The 18,830-nt window shown below is 40.6% G+C and overlaps 1 protein-coding gene across 3 annotated transcripts in view; it reads left to right on the top strand.

Annotated features, from left to right (window-relative positions):
- Positions 1-6,250: 6,250 nt before the first annotated feature.
- The window catches only part of LOC121637631 (AP-2 complex subunit alpha-2-like), a 48,355-nt gene continuing 35,775 nt past the window's right edge, over positions 6,251-18,830 (top strand). For all 3 annotated transcript variants that reach the window (XM_041981805.1, XM_041981812.1, XM_041981820.1), the window contains exons 1-9: positions 6,251-6,484; positions 11,454-11,522; positions 13,938-14,080; positions 14,338-14,531; positions 16,095-16,224; positions 16,316-16,417; positions 16,523-16,631; positions 16,987-17,137; positions 17,318-17,486. In XM_041981805.1, the coding sequence (XP_041837739.1) occupies positions 6,418-6,484; positions 11,454-11,522; positions 13,938-14,080; positions 14,338-14,531; positions 16,095-16,224; positions 16,316-16,417; positions 16,523-16,631; positions 16,987-17,137; positions 17,318-17,486 (1,134 nt within the window). In that variant the 5' untranslated portion in view covers positions 6,251-6,417. The remainder of the gene's footprint in view (positions 6,485-11,453; positions 11,523-13,937; positions 14,081-14,337; positions 14,532-16,094; positions 16,225-16,315; positions 16,418-16,522; positions 16,632-16,986; positions 17,138-17,317; positions 17,487-18,830) is intronic.

Raw genomic sequence — 18,830 nt, 5'->3', positions numbered from 1 at the left:
GTACCACAGTTAGTTAAAGTGTAACTACACCCCCCCTACTTTTTGCTTAACTCCACCCGCTCTCAGTTTTGATCAGGGGGCGGGTCGGGATACACGGGCAGAAATGATTGATAGAAAGCAGCTTAGCTCACTGGCAAGATGCAAAGCGAGATTCACAAAGCACCTACGCCACAGAGCAGTTTTTGAGGCAGGAATAGTGGGCCCCAGAAAGAATATGTCCATGGGCCCCTCTACTCCAGGATTGGTGCCACTTTTTTATGTCTGTGTATTATGATGTATTTCTGTGTTCTTAACGGTGCCTGGTGTTATGCATCCAATTTGTTTTCTTCTTTGCAGTGTAGTAGTAGTAGTATTACTATGTAAATCATGTGTTATTAGTTGTCTCATTTCTCTGATTTTCCATTAACACACATTATTACACCTCTGATTGCAAATACATTTTCAATAAATCACTCAACAAATAGGTAGTGGGTATTTTATTGTGAACAATCAAGCACTGATGTGCAAAAACAATAACTTAAAGTGTCCCGTTTTTTGTCCCTTGAACAATTCCCTTCACTATCTGAAGAAGCTTTGCTTTGAGGACATGGGCCTGGCTCTGTCAACAACAAGGACAGCGGCTTAAGTTGCGTTATAAATAAATTTAGCTTATATTTTGCTATTGATTATAAAACTGAAATAGCTAATGGGTTGATTAATGTCTTAGCAGTGTCAATCTCACTCACTCACACACCCTCAGAGGCCTCATTGGATGGCTGAAGATGAAGCTCTGCTGCTGGGTCGGACTCAGACAAAGCAGCTACTGCTGGTTCTGGAGCAGCAGAGTATAAAGGCTTATTGTTCTATTATATATCGCTTTTGTTGTGTTTCATGGAAACTGATGAAGAACTAACGTAGTCTTAGAATACACAAAATCTAAATAGGCTTCTCAGCACCTTAATGTCCAGAGCAGTTTAGTTTTAGTAAACACTCATGTAGGGGGGAAAAAATAATTGAGTGATGTCACCCTTGTAAGGCAAGAAGTATTTGGTGTCCTTTATTTTATATTGCTGTGAAAACTGGGATCCCGAGGAGTTCCCAGGCCAGAGAGATGTAGTCCGTCCAGTGTGTCCTGGGTCTTCCCCGGGACCTCCTCTCGGTGGGACGTGCTTGGAACACCTCACCAAGGAGGCGTCCAGGAGGCATCCTGACGCCCCATCTTGGGGCAGGACCTCATTCCTGATCGGGAGAAAGCACTCCACACTGCTCCTCCTCAATCCAAGGTTTGACTATCCGACGGACCCTCCTCTCCAGGACCCCTGAATAGACCTTACCAGGGAGGCTGAGGAGTGAGATCCCAATGTATATATATATATATACATATATACATGTATATATATATATATACATATATATATGTGTGTGTGTGTATGCTAGCTCTTATTGTGCAGATGTTCTCATCCTGATGATGTCCTCTTCAGAGAAAAACTTGAAAATTTCAGCAAGACATTGCTTAACTACACATTGCAACAAGGGCGTAGGTTTTATTTTGACCTCACTAGGGACATAAACTGGGTCCAGAGAGTCCCCTAGAAGACAAATGTTTTGTTTCACTTATGATTATTTTTTAGAATCATAAAAACTTAGTATGATAAAACTAAAACTAGAATCATAAAACTAACATCTTAAGAAGCAGACATTTATCATGCAAAATATTCTATTCTGGGATTGACCTTAGGATTTATGTTTTCTTTTAGGATTTTGTTAAACTGAACACAGAATTATTTTACTTATTGATTTCTGTGATTTTAAGAAATGAAGACATATGTTGGCATATTTGCTTCACAGCAAGATTGTTCAGAAAAGTAAGTAGTTTGCACCACAAAAACTACTTTAATTGCACAGGACAAGAAATCCACAAGTTATTTCTTCTTAATAAAACCTTGAAGGAAAATATGACAATTAACAAAGTATAGCTGTAATAATTTTGAAAAAAAAAATGTATGTGATCACTGTAACAAACTGCAACTGCATACATTTTGAATTATTTGAGTATTATTATTCTCACTTTAATTAAAGGTTATGTTAAAATTATTATGGGTAATTTTTTTGTAATGACATAACGGCAGTTCCCCGTTGGACTGAGCGGATGGATGGACAATAGCAGTTGGAAAACATTTTCGGAGACTTAAACTTTTACGTTGACTTCCTCTGAAATAGCTCCTTATGCCCTCCTTTCTTTCCTTTTTCTCCTGAAGTTCTGAAGACAACCGCCGTTTGCTCCCCTCTCAGCTTTTAAAGCCCAGTAATAGTCTCATCTTCCTTCCCATGAGACAGAGCACCTCCCCCCTTTGAATCTTAAAGTGTGTGTACTCTGGTAAACCTTGTTGAAGTTTAACCATTGCTTATTTGTTTTTAGATCCTCAGTCATTTAGGTCACAACAATTTTAAGAGCTTGAATAAAGGCAACTGGACTTCCTTTTCTTGATTCTTGAAGATGTTTCACCTCTCCTGAAAAGGCTTTTTCAGTTGCAAACTCCCTAATGTTTTTTCTCATGCATGTCTTTTCTGTTTTCCCTCAAGCCCACAGACCTTATGTCACTTCAAGCTGATCAGTACATACGTACATCTGCCTTGCAGTCTATAATGAGTTACCCTATTTATCTCCAGAAGCAGGAAGTCTCCATCTCTATTTGGTTCATAATTTTCTATAAAGCAACTGGCTGTCTTTTCAGAAGGCTCTGTATGAGACCTGACATGTTTAAGCATATTTAAAGCCGGATCTGACCTTCACAAACCCTCTGAGATTAACATCACTCTCCACTAGTAAATTATGTACCAGTAGTCTCTGAAAAGTAAATCTGATCTTGGTGTAGCTTCTTTAGGAAACTTAATGAAAAGCAGTGTGAACCATCCACTCTGTTTATACGATTATGCCTTCATGCAGCATTGTGTTCTCTTCCTGTATGGTCCCGTTAGGCTCATTATGCATCCACATGCTCATTTTTGTTGCTTTATTTTATTATGCTCTGCCTTTCCAGCACAGAAACATCTAGAAATAATTCACATGGATCACTGATGTAACAGTAAATCACTTTTCATAATGAAGCTGAGAGGAAGTCCTCTGTTAAAGTAAAGTAAAGCCTGACCTACCACATAGATCCAGCCATCCATTATCTGTACCACTTCGTCCATTACGGGTCGCGGGGAGGCTCGAGCCTAACCCAGCATTTAGCAGGTGAGAGGCAGGTACACCCTGGACAGGTAACCAGTCCCACAACAGAGATGAAATCAAAATCTATTAATCTCCAACAAAAGTACTTCATGCACATTCTGTGTACACATGTAAGTAGTTTAATCAGAATCTAACCATGACTCTGTTTCGGGTAGAGAATATAGGGGATTCCAAAGAAACTCTAAAAGAACAGACTGTATAAAATGTTGAATGTTATAGCCAATATGTATTTAACTGTGTAACACTGGACAAAAAGTGCAAGTTTCTGATGAGAACTAAAAGATTATATTTCTACAGTTTTACCTTCTCTTCACTGGCTCCCTGTTAAATCTAGAAAAGAATTTAAAATGATTCTCCATACATATTAAACTTTTAGCGGTCAAGTTCCATTGGATCTTAAAGATCTCATAGCTCCATATTTTCCCAACACAGCTAATAACATAATAAGCAATAATGTGATGAATTATTATATTTTATTTCTAAATTATAATGAAATATAATACTGTTGGCAAGCCTGTTCATTTCCCTTAAGAAAAAGAAAAAGATAATATATATACATATATATACATATGAGTGAGGAAGTTCAGACCACAGATGTTAAAACATGGTGGCTGTTCACCATGCATGGAGGGTTCCACCCCAAATCCAGTGTTCAGAGGCTATACACTAAGCACAAAGAGGGACTAGGGGTGACTAGTGAGCATCAGGAACACTATCCAAGATGAAGCATCCAAGCTCTGACAATACATCAGGAAGATGGCCCCAAGGGATGAAGCTCTGTGTGAATGCCTCAGGTAATGGAACCTGGAGGAGAATGAAATGGAGGACAAGCCCGTGCATGGGATGTACTACTGACGGATATGTGGCTTATAACATATCGTATAAAGAAACGATAGTTTCCATATATTGGAGGAAATGCTTGCATGTGTGTGTGTCTAACTTTAAGGTACAGTTTGTTTAATAAATACTGTCTCTTGTTCTGCAGTTGTTATCAATTTTAAATGTGTTAGATAGCTATGTGCATAAAGTCATGATACTTATGATAAAATGGTATCTAACATAGGAATAATACCTTTGGTTAGAAAGAGATCAAATTGTTATTTTCAATATAGAAAAAATGCCGCAAAACTAGTAGGTACTGGTCAGGTACTGATTAGTTAATGATGCGTTCCTCAGTAAGTACTTGGTGTGATGTTTGACTTCATATGAAGGTAAACAATATAATAAATAATGACTAGTTAATGATTAAGTAATGACTTGTTACTTAGTGAGCAATAACCAAGTAAAGCTTGAGGTGTTTACAACTAGGAAACTGGTTTTTGACACTGGGTCAGAGTTAATCCAATACAAACACGAAGAATTGGTCTTTTGTTCCCCTAAATAGTAAATGGTCTATAATTATACATCACATTCACCCATTCACACACTGACGGTGGGAGCAGCCATGCAAGGCGCTCACCACAACCCCTCAGGAGCAATTATGGTGTCTTACTCGGGGACACCTCGACATGAGCTCTCCGGGCTGAGATCGAACCGGCAACCCTTGGGCTACAGGACGACTGCTCTACCCACTTAAGCATCTATTAGTCCCCAATTCATTCCTTTTTGGTTCCCTGATAATTAACCAGTAGTTCCCTAATAAGCCTGGTCTTTGTGGGCACCAGTAAGTACTGGTTAACTACCCATTAGTTCCTGATTAGCCCATAAGGCGTTCCCTAGTAACAAACCAAATTTTGTGTCCAGTATTGTAAAGTGTTACCGAAAGAATCCGTACACAAAAGCTGTTGGGAATTATTCTGTATTACATGCGCCTCCACACTGCCGCTTCGGGCTACAACACAAACATGTACAAGCACTTCTTTTTCTGGTGCTTCACATGCCAGAACAAAGGTTCTGCTAAATGCCGTTAACTCAGACATTACAGGCAGTGTTGTCTTGTTTGTGAAGTCCTCCTCATTCATGCGGAACAGGAAACGTGAACACAGGAGTCCTTTATTCAGGAACTAGTGTCCACAGCCCTGTTTCCTTGGTTAAGAAACGGCACGATCCTACCCACACACACGCACACACAAGCGCAAAACTTCATTTGACTGAGAGACGGAGTGACAATGAATACCGAGGAAATATGTAAATAAATACATATATAATAAAGAGTAGGAGAATAACAGAGTAGGAGTGCATTGAAGTGCTCACCATGCTCCATGCTGCCCATATAAGTTAAACATTGCCCATAGATTTCATGTTACTTTTATTTATTTCAAAATCATCAACTGGCCTAACTTAAATAAATATAAGGACATTAAAGGGCACATTTTCAAGAATGATCTTTTTAAAAAGTAATAAAAAAGTTACTTTTAAAAGTAATACATTACTTTTTGGTGTAAGTAACTAACAAATTAACTGAGTTATTTTTAAATGAAATAATTAGTAACTGTAACTAGTTACTTTTTTAGTAACTAGCACTACACTGTCCATTGGTTTCCTTATCAATGTAATTTTTTTTTTTTATTATTATTATTTTTGTATCAGTATCACCAACTTCAGACCTCCTGTGCCAAGTGTCCTGCAAGTTTTAGATGGTTCCCTGCTGCAACACACTTCATTGGCACTATACAAATGAAGCTGAATTGAACTGAATTGTGTAACAACTGTGTTTTTTTCCAAAGAACTCAAGGAAAACTGCGTAAGAAATGACAAGAGGGGGTCATTTGTCTGATTATTTAACTGCACCAAGAATATTATACAAATCCTGTACAGTAGTTTGCCTAACTGGCTAATGGAGACATAAGATGAACATATCAGGAGTTTTGTTTTGAGGTAACAACTAACAATTCAAGATTAAGATGAATTTTTAAATTTGAGTAAAGATTTTGCTGATGTAGAATTAAATAGAATATTTGTTCTTAAAATTAAAAAAAATAAATAACTATTATCTGTCCTAATGCCTCCGGGAAAACAGCTCTACACACCGAAATGTATGGAACGCAGCCCACGTTGTGTCGGGTGTAACTCGCGGTAAATGGAACGCACCCCAGTTAGTCTTGTTCCTGTCTGTCATTTATCGGTGCTCCCTTCACTTCACAGACTTGCTAGCTCTGGAGCCAAACAACTGGAACAAAGTTAATCCATATAACTGAGCTTGAAAGAGAGAGAGAGAGAAAAAAGAAGCACAAAGAACTTTGCATTGACGAGGAGTGAATAAAATGCCTGCAGTCTCTAAAGGGGATGGGATGCGTGGTCTGGCTGTGTTCATCTCCGATATCAGGAACTGTAAGTTTGTTTATCACCTTCATACTCTGTTGGTTAAGCTAGTTACAAGTTAGTTGCTGTCACGTTGGTTGACATCAGGTGCTCTGATACGTGTTTTTGAGAAGTGCTACGATTTTCTTACCGACAATTTCGGTAAGTTTAGCATGTCAGACAGAATGTCTTTTAACATTAGTCTAAAGGCTAATTAATGTTAGCTGCTAGCAGCAAGTTGCTAACGGCATGTTAAAGGGCGTGGACCAGACCGCTGCTGGAGATTAGTCCAGACAGGAGGCTTTAACTAGTTTCTAACGATTGAGTTAAAAAATAAAAATACAATAAAAACTTCCACATTTTGAGTGAGAAAATCAAAATAACATATTGATACCACACGAGACAGAATGTGTCTATTAAAAGTTAAAATTAAAATACTGTGATAAACGCTTGTTAAAGCATTTACTTGTTATAGCTATAATAGTTTTGAAGGATAATCGCTGTGATCATTTTGACTCATCGCAATAACATAGAATTTGTGATATTAAAATGTGTCATTTTTCATATAATGATTATAAATTTAGTTTAAAACTATGTAAAAAAATTGTGGTCCATTTCACGAGTTCTGCAGCACACAAACATGTCTCTCTTAGATCTGGGCAATATTTAGTTAAGGGCAGGTAAACACTTATTATGTATGCAATATTATGACTCTGATTAACCCTTAAAACTCAGCTACATTACCTCAATTGTGATGGATAGCTTACCCTTTAATCTACTGAAGTTTTCAGGCGTTTGTGTCCTGTTCAGTCCAGCCACAAAATGTAGCTTTATTCATGGTAAGGTAAATTCACAATGATATATCATACATTTTTATAATAATATGTCATACATTTATATCATAATAATAATAATAATAGTAATAAAAAAAACATTGTCATTATTATGTTGCTAAGAAACCTCTATTTATGACCAGGGAATGACAATGAAACCACTTCCTGTCAAACTTTCCACCAATCAGAGAGCATAAAATTGACAACAATGTCCAATCAGGAGCAGCTAAAGATCAACAAGTGAGCAGAAAGTTCTATGTGTGTTTGAAAAGAAGAAAAATAACGCTCCTCTATGGCTGGAATAAAGCCAAGAAGACACTTTTGACCAGCTGAGTTGGAGCCTCTTTTGTAAGGACTGTTTCCAGTGCACGGATTGGCAGGTCTTCAGAGAGGCAGCTGTCCGTGAGGGAGTGGTGGATTTGGAGGACTACACTGCTGTTCTCGGCTACATCCAGAAGTGTGCAGAGGATGTCACCATCAGTAACATTATACCTGAATTAGAAACCCTCACTCAGCAACCGCTTTGAGGACCGAAACACATCCCTCAGTGCCAGACTCACTCCACCACCAGGAAAAGAGCCCCTCACTGTGACCCCAGCAGAAGTTGAAGCTGAGGGGATGCGAACACCAGCTCACCGAGGTGATGATGAACATTTTTAACACTTCTCTCCAACAGGCAGTGGTCCCTACTTGCCTGAAGACCACCATGATAATTCCTATTCCTAAAAAATCCACAGCAACAAGCCTGAATGACTGTCGGCCAGTAGTCCTCACCCCGATAGTCACAAAGTGCTTTAAGAGACTTATCAAGGACTGTATCGACATCAGTGTGGATATATATACATTTAGAAAGAATCGATCCACAGAGGTTCACACAGCCCTCACCCTCTTAGAGAACAAGGACTCTAATGTGTGCCTGCTCTTGGTGAATTTCACATCAGCATTCAACACAATTATACCACAGACCCTCAAAAACTCGATACATTCGGAATAACCTCCACCCTTTGCAACTGGGTCCTGGATTTCCTAACAGACAGGCCGCAGTCTGTGAGGCTCCACAATGTCTCCTCCTCCCCATCACCCTCAGCACTGGCTCCCCCCAGGCTGTGTGCTGAGCCCCCTCCCGTTCACCCTGCTCACATACAGCCGCTCAGCGAAACATCCGAGCTGTCTGATTGAGAAGTTTGCAGGTGACACAGCTGTGGTCGGACGCATCGTGAACAATGACGAGTCTGAATACAGGCAAGAGGTGGAACATCTGGAGGATTGGTGCAGTGAAAACAGCCTCTGTATCAACGTGAAGAAGACCAAGGAGATGATCGTGGACTTCAGAAGGGGCGGACACCTCCCCCCTTCCCTGCACATTAGAGGGACAGCAGTGGAAGTGGTCTCCAGCTACAGGTACTTGGGCGTGCACATCACGGACGACAACACTTCCTGCCTGGTTAGGAAAGCACACCAGCGCCTCTGCTCCCTCAGGAAGTTGAGGTGCGTTGGACTTGGGAGCTCAGTCCTGACTTCAGATGTGTGGTGGAGAGTCCTCTGCTCCTGCATCACGGTGGAGCACGGCAGCTGCTCTGGGGCAGAGGGTGAAGGCTGCACAGAGGCCTGTGGGATGCAGCCTGTCCACCACCACCGTCATGTTACGAATACGAACAACTTTATTGATCCTGAAGGAAATTGTTGTGCCAGAGTACAGGAAAAAAAATATAACAGCCTATGTTATGGTTATGAACAGATATCTACAGATAAATGATGGTTATGAACAGGTATAAATGGGTATATGCAGGTAAATATTGCAGTTCTTATTTACAGTATGTTATAAAAGTTTACCTGCTGCTGAAGGGGGAGGAGTTATAAAGTCTCATAGGCTCAGGTGGAGCTCCTCGGTGCTCTCAGTCTACAGCTGAAAGAGCTCTGATAATCCATCAGTGTGGCATGCAGGGGGGGGGGGGGGGGGGGGAGGGACATTGTCCCTGATACAGAGGAGCTTCCTCAGTGTCCTCTCAGACACCTCCGCCACAGACTCCAGTTCACCTCCAAGGACAGATCCAGCTCTCCTGATGAGCTCGTTGAATCAGTTAGTGTCGGCTGTCTTCAGCCTGCTGCCCCATCACTCTACAGCGTAGAAGATGATGCTGGATACCACCGAGTGATAAAACATCTGCAGCTGGGTCTTGCAGACGTTGAAAAATCTGAGCCTCCAGAGGAAGAACAAGCTACTCTGATCCTCCTTGTAGATGGCATCATTGTTTATTGTCCAGTTTATTGTTCAAGTGGACACCCAGGTACGTGTAGCTGTCCACAGTGTCCAGACGGATCCTCTGTTTTCTGAAACGCTCAGCCCATGCACACATTGTTTGTCCCCCTCCCCTCAGGCAGGAGACTGGGGAGTATTAAGAGCAGGACCTCCAGACTGAGGAACAGCTTCTACCCGGCAGCTATGAGAGTGGTGAACGCTGGAGGACCTCTGTAGCCCCCGCAGCTACCCCTCTAACACCCAACGACAATATGTGCACACTGCAGCACTTGCACCGAATGCAGTTTTGCTCAACTCCGAACATTGCACAACTTTAACTTCCACTTGCACTCTACCTCAGTGTGTAATTTATTGCAGTAAACTCCCACTGTTATAGCGCTATATTTATATTTTATATAAATACAAGATCACGATTTCATCACACAGTATCATGTTGGGCATAAGCTGCGTGTACTTACGCCCAAGATGAATTTGTGTGATGAAATCGTGATCTTGTACTTAAACTAAGGACTTAAAGAAAAAAAGCACTATCTCTAGCACTACATGACAGCACCTGGGTCCAGCTGGACTCACAGCAGCCTGACCACCACTTAATGACGACGTCCTCCTGTTTGAATTCATGCTTGTGTTGTTCTTACTCTCAGATGTAAGTCGCTTTGGATAAAAGCGTCTGCTACATGACTGTAGAATATATTTTATACTGTTAGTTTTTATACTTTATATTACACTTAGAAGATAAATATGCAAAATAAGCTATTTCTTTTTATATTTCTTTTTATTATTTATACTTAGATAACTATACTGATTCTGTTTTATAGGTTTTTGTTATCGGGCTTGTACCGGCAGCACAGTTACAAAGTCTGTTCCACCTCACGTTTTTAACATGTCTGAAAAGACAATAAAGAATCCTTGAATCCTTAAATAGTTGTATAAATATCTACAAATGGCAGAAAAAACAAGCAAAAACATCAGGATGAAAAGTATGAATATGGAAATAGTTTCTATTGTGTGTTTCAGTGCCGGTATTTTTTTCTCCTGGAAGCCGATACTTGAGAGAACAATGTACAGATGAGAAAAGGCTTGGTCACTTGATCTGTGTGTTCTTTCTACAAAGTTCTGTTAGTAATACATTCTGTTTACTTGTTTTGGTTGGCCGTTATGGTGCGATTAATCGATAAATCGAATTTTCCATTACTGGAGATTTATTTTTATGAAAATCTGGATTTTTTTCCATAGTTAGCAGCAGACTTGGCCCTCCCTCCACACCAGAACGGTGTTTGTCTGACAGTTTTCAGTGAAGTGACCCTTCACTCACGCCTGGGATTTATCTGTGTGTATAACTGCAGTGAGAAATGCTGCTCTCTACGAGATGCAGAAGTCAATTTTAGTCTACAAACCTAGTTAGGAGACAACCTTCATCAGGGGAATTATTCCTGCAGTGGATCCTGTATGATAAGGATCCAGATGGAAAGAGATCACGGATGCATTGTGTCGCATATTTCAATGTAAGATATGAAGTCGTTTATATGGTGGAAAAGTTATGACATTATATGCTTTATTTTTGCTGGCATTCACCTATATAAACAAATGTTTTTAATAAGTTTATGTTTTGTAAAAGAAAAGAAAAAAATTCGATTAAAATCAGAAATCGGATTTGGTTATAAAAAATTGGAGATTTTTTTAGGCCATATCGCCCAGCCCTAGTGATTGCATAACATGGAATTATATGGAAACCCTACAAATCTGTTCTTTAACTCTTGTTTTACATCATTTCTTTTTAGTGAACCTAGCAAGTCTAATGGACTTCCCTGCTTGTCAATGAAAAGAGAAGTGCGGCGCAGCGGAGGAAGTGAGGTTTACTTAGGAGTAATTACAACTCTGCACAAATATTTGGTTCTGTTTGCAGGTAAAAGTAAAGAGGCAGAAATCAAGAGGATAAACAAAGAGCTGGCCAACATTCGTTCCAAATTTAAAGGTAGGTGAACAGTTCTGACATACAGACTAAACCTCTGGATCAGGAGTCGTGTGTTTTCTGCCTTTCCTGTCGCCTCTTCATCATTATCAGTAACGTAGCCGCTAGGATAGCTAGCACAGGTTGTGAGATAATATTAGGTTGTGGTACTTGGATGAATTAAGTGTTGAATGATGTATACAGTGGCTCAGGTTGTGGAGTGGGTTGAAGGTTGGTGGTTCGAATCCTGCTCCCCCATCCTCTCTGAATTTATCCATACATACCCCACAATCAATAATCATAACTGTATAGTCTTTGTGTGTAGCGATTTTATTTGTTTGTGTTGTGTTCATACACACTCATACACTGCAGCTGTATGAGCTGTATGAGTGTGTATGAAGGTTCGGTGGTGGTCGTAGAGGACGTTGGTGCGCACGTTTCTGTCAGTCTAACCCAGAGCAGTTGTGGCTACGCTTACCATCACCAAGTATGAATGAGGTAGAAAAGATAGATGCCAGAAATACTGGCTCGTCTGCCTTGACTCTCGTATGGATTTAATAGACGTACATTCTAAATCAGGTGAGTTCAGCATGACGGTGGCCCTCCCTCTGCAGCTACAACAGCTTCAACTCTTCTGGGAAGTTTTCCACAAGGTTTAGGAGTGTTTATAGGAATTTTTGACCATCCCTCCAGGAGCACATGTGAGGTCAGACACTGATGTTGGGCGAGAAGTCCTGACTCTCAGTCTCGGCTCTAATTCATCCCAAAGGTGCTCTATCAGGTTGAGGTCAGGACTCTGTGCAGGCCTATCAAGTTCATCCACACCAAACTCTCTCGTCCATGTCTCAAAGGACCTGCTTTATGCACTCCTGCACAGTCATGTTGAAACAGAAAAGGGCCATTCCCAAACTTTTCCCACAACGTTGGGAGCATGAAATTGTTCAAAATCCCTTGGTATGCTGAAGCATTCAGAGTTCCTTTCACTGGAACTAAGGGGACAAGCTCCTGAAAAACAACCCCACTCCATAATCCCAGACTCTTTCATCAGATCGCCAGAGGGTGAGGTGCAATTCGTCCCTCCACTGATCCAGTCCAGTGGGGGCGTTCTCTCCACCACTGCATCTGACGTTTTGCTTTTAGTGATGTATGGCTTGTATGCAGCTGCTCGGCCATGGAAACCCGATCCACGAAGGCCTCTTCACCCTGTTCTTAAACCGATCTGAAGGTCACGTGAAGTCTGGAGGTCTGTAGCAATCGACTGCAGAAAGTTGCCGACCTTTCTGCACTAAGCGCCACAGCATCTGCCGACCCTGCTCAGCCATTTTACAGTTACTGTCTTTCCCAATCACTTCCACTTTGTTATGATCCCACTGACAGCTGACTGTGGAATATTTAGGAGTGAGGAAATATCATGACTTGTTGCACAGGTGGCATCCGATCACAGTACTAGAATTCACTGAGCTCCTGAGAGCGACTCATTCCTTCACAAATGTTTGTAGATACAGTCTGCACGCCTCGCTGCTTCATTTTTATACACCTGTGGCCATGGGAGTGGTTGGAACACCTGATTTTATTATTTGGATGGGTGAGTGAATACGTTTGGTGATATAGTGTAGTAGATAGTACTTTAATCTCATGACATTTTTCTGTTGCAGCAGCAGATAAAGGTACTTTAATTTCAGTCAGCTGGTTTAATGCACATGTGCTGCTGATCCTTAATATAAGTATATTAGGCACTAAAGGGTGTAAATTACAACTGTCTTTTTGGTTACTTGACAAAAAAATATATATCGAGATATATATCGTATATCGTGATTCAGGTCAAAAATATCAAGATATAAGATTTGGTTCATGTCGCCCTGGTTGTCAGCCAGTTAGAAGCCCGACACAGAAACAGATGAGATATTCAGCTGTATGCTGTCATAGGCTGTTTGGCACTGGCAGAGCATATTATTAAGTTTTTCTCAAGTTCCACCTGCGTGGCTTTCCAGCAGTATAAGATTTTTTACCAATATGCATTGTTATAACAAAGAAATAATCCACTAAACACTCATTTACTGACTTTTATGTTTAGTTTATGCATCTCTTTGCAACCAAAATGTTAAACTGTAGTTAAACAAGCCCAACAGGCTGCAGCATTGCAGCACACAGACATGTCCTTTTCCCTTTGAAGACGCAACTTTTTCTCTTAATTTTCGGTTTGCTTTGCTAACTTTTCTTGTGGCACTTTGTCAGCAGTGTTCTTTTACTTGAAGTGTCTCCTCTACTCTGTGAATATATGATATGATCAGAATTTTCTACATGTTTTTTTTTCTTTTATAAAGTTTGTCAACTTTAACTGACCCAGCTTGGAGTTTTTGATTAAACTCAATAATCATGTATAAGGTTTTCAAATCAGTGCTGGTGTGTGTTACTATGGATTTATTTATATTTGGACAGGAGACAAGGCTTTGGACGGGTACAGTAAAAAGAAGTACGTCTGCAAGCTGCTCTTCATCTTTCTTCTGGGCCATGACATCGACTTTGGACACATGGAGGCGGTCAACCTCCTCAGCTCCAACAAGTACACAGAGAAGCAAATTGTAAGTTCATCCTGGAGCTTGTTCTGTCTTTAAACATTCAATGGTTTAACGTTAAGCTCACACTTCGGTGCAACCAGACCTTTATAACCCGTCGGGTGAAATTGAGAAACGTTTAGTAAGAGCACTGTTCTAGTTTTAGCTTGTGGATCATTGGGCAGCTTGAACTGGAGCTTCTACAGTAACGATGCAGAATTCCTCATGGATTGACATCTGATACTGCATCATGTCCGTATGGCGGGATGTCTTCTGTCTTTCAGGGTTACCTGTTTATCTCGGTGCTGGTGAACTCTAACAGCGACCTGATCCGTCTGATCAACAACGCCATCAAGAATGACCTCACCAGCCGCAACCCGACCTTCATGAACCTGGCTCTGCACTGCATCGCTAACGTGGGCAGCAGGGAGATGGCAGAGGCTTTCGCTTCTGAAATTCCCAGGATCCTGGTTGCAGGGTTTGTCCATGTTTTTCCTATTTTAACTGATGTTAAGTCAGCAGTTATCTTAAGTAATTTTGGTTGAACTGGTGCACCTAACTTCTTATTTGGGTTAAATTAAAGTACACCACAGTTGTCCCAGCTTCTCTCTCAGTACCTCCTTTTAATAGATTTTAAGGACTTCCTTTTTTGTGTGCCCATATACAGCAACAGTTATTTAAATGATTGTGAACCAGAATGAGGTTTAGGAAAGGTTTTTATTTGAAACATGAATTTCTGCTTCTGGGAAATTTCCCTCCTGCAGATTTACTCTTTTTTTTCCTGAGAATTATCTACTTGGACTTGAATTTGGTGAAAGGCAGCTCCTCTTTGGCTGTGTTATATCCCATGTTTATGGCTGCTCAGCCAGTCAGAAACATCAGTTCATATTTACGGGTCTTTTCCAGCCTCCAGGTGCAGCTCAGATACTAGGGATGAGTTTGATGGAGGCTGCTCTGGTGTTCTGACGATGATCCTCTGTGTTGATTAGCCAGTATCATCCTGATGCTTAATCTTTTTTCTAGAACTTGAACTTCTGCCACTGCTGAGCTTCTGGAGGAGACTTGATCTCCCTCAGTTCAGTTGCTGTCACGCAGACGGGGGGCTGCAGAGGTCAAAATTCATTCAACTGTCATCCAGATTTTCTTGTTGAATTGAGAAACTCATCTGGGAAATCATAGGCTCCTACTGATGCCAGGATAGAACCTGGAACCTTCTAGCTCAGGGGTGCCCAAGTCCGGTCCTCGAGATCTACCATCCTGCAGCTTTTAGATGCAACCCTGCTCCAACACACCTGAATCAAATGACTGGCTCGTTACCAGGCCTCTGCAGAGCTGAATGACATGCAGATGACATCTGATTCGGGTGTGTTAGAGAAGGGTTGCATCTAAAAGTTGCGGGATGGTAGATCTCAAGGACTGGACCTGGGCACCCCTGAGCTAGATATTAACAGGGTACTCTAATCAAAATGTTAAATACTGTATTTTTCACTTCCAGACATTTGTCATTAATGATTTTATGGAACTGTTGGGATTTGTAAGTTGTTATGCACAAATAAGATAAAAATAGATAAATATTAAATACAAATGTAATGTATAATAGTCTATATTCTTTACATATGAAGTTTAAAATAACTTAATGTAACATTTTATATAATTTAATTAATTTTATAAAAGATTTTAGGTGTTTATATCTATTAAAAATCTGTAATATAAAAATCTAAAATAAATTAAGGAAAATAAATAAAATATGTAAATAAATAAAAGACTAAAACTGGACCTATTTTCCACGGGTTGGTTATAATGTTTTCTAAAAGTGGAGTTGGTTAAAGGTGAACATTTTGGTTTTTGCGTCGTGCTAAAGGGAAAAATGTGACGTTTTTACGGTTATTATGCGGTAATCTTACTGGTCCGGCCTCCTGGAGATCAGGTTGCGCTGCATGTGGTCCCAGAACTAACCGGAGTTTGACGCTGCGCTCTGAACTGTGAACGCGGTTAAACTCGGCTGCATCTGCTGAAACTGGACTGCGTTTGCTTCCTTCAGGGACACCATGGACAGCGTTAAGCAGAGTGCAGCACTGTGTCTGTTACGACTCAACAGGGCTTCTCCTGACCTCGTGCCCGTGGGGGAATGGACAGCGCGCGTGGTCCATCTGCTTAATGATCAGCACCTGGTATGACCTTGTCTCGTTTTAATACCACAACCTTTCTATCAGCTGTTTTTTCAAGGCTTGTGAAGCACAGCTTTTGTGTGATTGTTTTCAGGGAGTGGTAACAGCAGCTACCAGCCTCATAACTACTCTGGCCCAGAAGGGTCCTGATGACTTTAAAACCTCCATTTCATTGGCCATAGCCAGGCTCAGCAGGGTGAACATCCTCACTCAACTATCAAATACCACCTTTATTTAATGAAGGTCAAAGAAAAGACGTGTTTCACCATCTTTTGATCTCTCTTTTCTTTTTCGTGATCAGATCGTAACCTCCACATCCATCGACCTGCAGGACTATACGTACTACTTTGTTGCTGCACCGTGGTTGTCGGTTAAGTTGCTGCGTCTGCTACAGTGCTACCCTCCACCTGGTATGCTACAGTAGGGTCCTGCATTTTTGGAGAAAAACACGCTGTCACATCATCTGATGTAAAAGATGTGACTGGAAAATTTTAAACAAATGTTTTATCTGACTCATTTTGCTAGTTTCCTTATAGTTTTGCAAGAGATATTTACAGAATAGAAGAAAACTTTATCAGTAGTGGGAAATTCACCTCTCCTTTTCTCAGACCTAAAGTCAGAAAACCCTGTAATATGAATCGAATAAGGTGATTTGATCCACTGTTAAAATGTTTAGTAAATGTCTCCTGGGGACTTTGTTGTTAGTTTACGTCGTGACGTTGACCAGAGTTATGTAAGGGACTGTGTGCTGGTTTGATGCTGCAGAGGATGCAGCTCTACGAAGTCGTCTGACCGAGTGTCTCGAGACCATCCTGAATAAAGCTCAGGAGCCACCAAAGTCCAAGAAGGTCCAGCACTCCAATGCAAAGAATGCTGTTCTGTTTGAAGCCATCTCCCTCATCATCCACCATGACAGGTAGGTCACATCTCTAAGAATTATGTGAGAACATTGGAAAGTAAAAGTAAGAATCGTTCTGTCTCAGTCATCTTAAACCCTCCTGTGCCAGCACTGTCCCAGAGGTCTTTAGTTGTACAGCTTTCATTGTAGCATCATGTGGACAGAAACGGCATCTTGTTGCTTTGTCTTGTCTTGCAGTGAGCCCACCCTGTTGGTACGAGCCTGCAACCAGCTTGGTCAGTTTCTGCTGCACAGAGAAACAAACCTCCGGTACTTGGCTTTGGAGAGCATGTGCACTCTGGCCAGCTCTGAGTTTTCTCACGAGGCCGTAAAGACGCACATAGAGACAGTCATCAATGCCCTGAAGGCGAGTGTCTAGATCATGTGCTGATTAGCAGCTGCAGGTTAATGATGCTTCATCCGGTCTTAGTGCTAAACCATATCCAGGGTCTCTTTGTGGGACCAGAGTCTGGCTCAGCTGGCGCTGAGATAACTGTCAAATGTTTCTTTCACTATGTTTTTTTCTCATTACTTAAATCAGGTGTCTCTAAAAACAAGTTACTCATGTGGAAGAAAAACCATCCATTCATTCAACAATGTGATAAAAAAATCACATCAGATTATCTAATAATCTGGATTTTATTGAACAAAAGTATCAGTGATAAAAACACTTTTTCCAGTCATTAAAAATCCAGTGTTCCACATTATGCTGCATAACTTTCCAAACATTAACCCTTAAAACTCCAAGCCGTTTTTACTATCTGTGCTCTGCCTGTTTTATTTAATGTGAAGCTGCCTGCCTTTCATTCCCAGATCACATCCAGATATTATTTTATCAGGACAGCCTCGGTTGTCAGATTACGAGAGTAAAATGATGAAAAAATATTGGTATTGAAACAAACACACAACAGATATTTTTTACATATTTATACTTTTTCCTCCAGATTTTTTTTTTACTATTTACTGTGATTTGTGCTATTTACTTATTATCCTCACAAAACCACTTTCTATTCAACTGTCCCTCTCTCTCCTTGTTTTTATTCCAGCTGTAGAGGAGCATTATTTTTGTTCATTTCAGACAGACGTAACATTTTTTGCTCACTTTTTGACGTTTGGCTCTTGACGCCGTCGCTTTAAGCGCTCTGATTGGTGGAAAGTTTGACAGGAAGTGACTTCATCATCCAGGTCTAAATAGAGGTCTCTTAGCAACATGGTAGTTATAGTGATCTTTCTATTATAAAAATGTTATAAATAATGGTGTTATCATGAATCACTCATTGTGAGTTTCCCACAGAGTCTCAGAATAAAAACTACAGTTTGTAAACCTCCTGGACGAGATATAAATGCCTGGAAACCTTCTGTAGATCAGCTAAAGGCTAAGCTATCCATCCCCGTTTACCCCACAGAGCTACACACCACCGCTCCTGACAAACTGTAGTGACCTGTGATCTAGTGGAGTTTTAAGGGTTAAATAGTTTGTAAAGTACTGAAAATGTTCACCTTCTGTATTCTTTCATTACATGGGAGATCATTATTTCAAAAGAAAATTCTAAAATGTTTTTAGATCCAGTTAGATCCACTGTAACAACGCTCCCATCAGTGGACTTGGAAGTCCATGTTTGTACCTGGATCTCATTGAGGAGACCTAACAGAGACTTTCCTTAATCCACCTTTATCTGAACCAAGCCGTTAACTCTGAACTCTAAACTCA

This window comes from Melanotaenia boesemani, chromosome 1, assembly GCF_017639745.1.
Source record: "Melanotaenia boesemani isolate fMelBoe1 chromosome 1, fMelBoe1.pri, whole genome shotgun sequence".
Lineage (NCBI taxonomy): Eukaryota > Metazoa > Chordata > Actinopteri > Atheriniformes > Melanotaeniidae > Melanotaenia > Melanotaenia boesemani.
The sequence above is the reverse complement of the archived record's forward strand: the minus strand, read 5'-3'. Positions and strand labels throughout refer to the sequence as shown.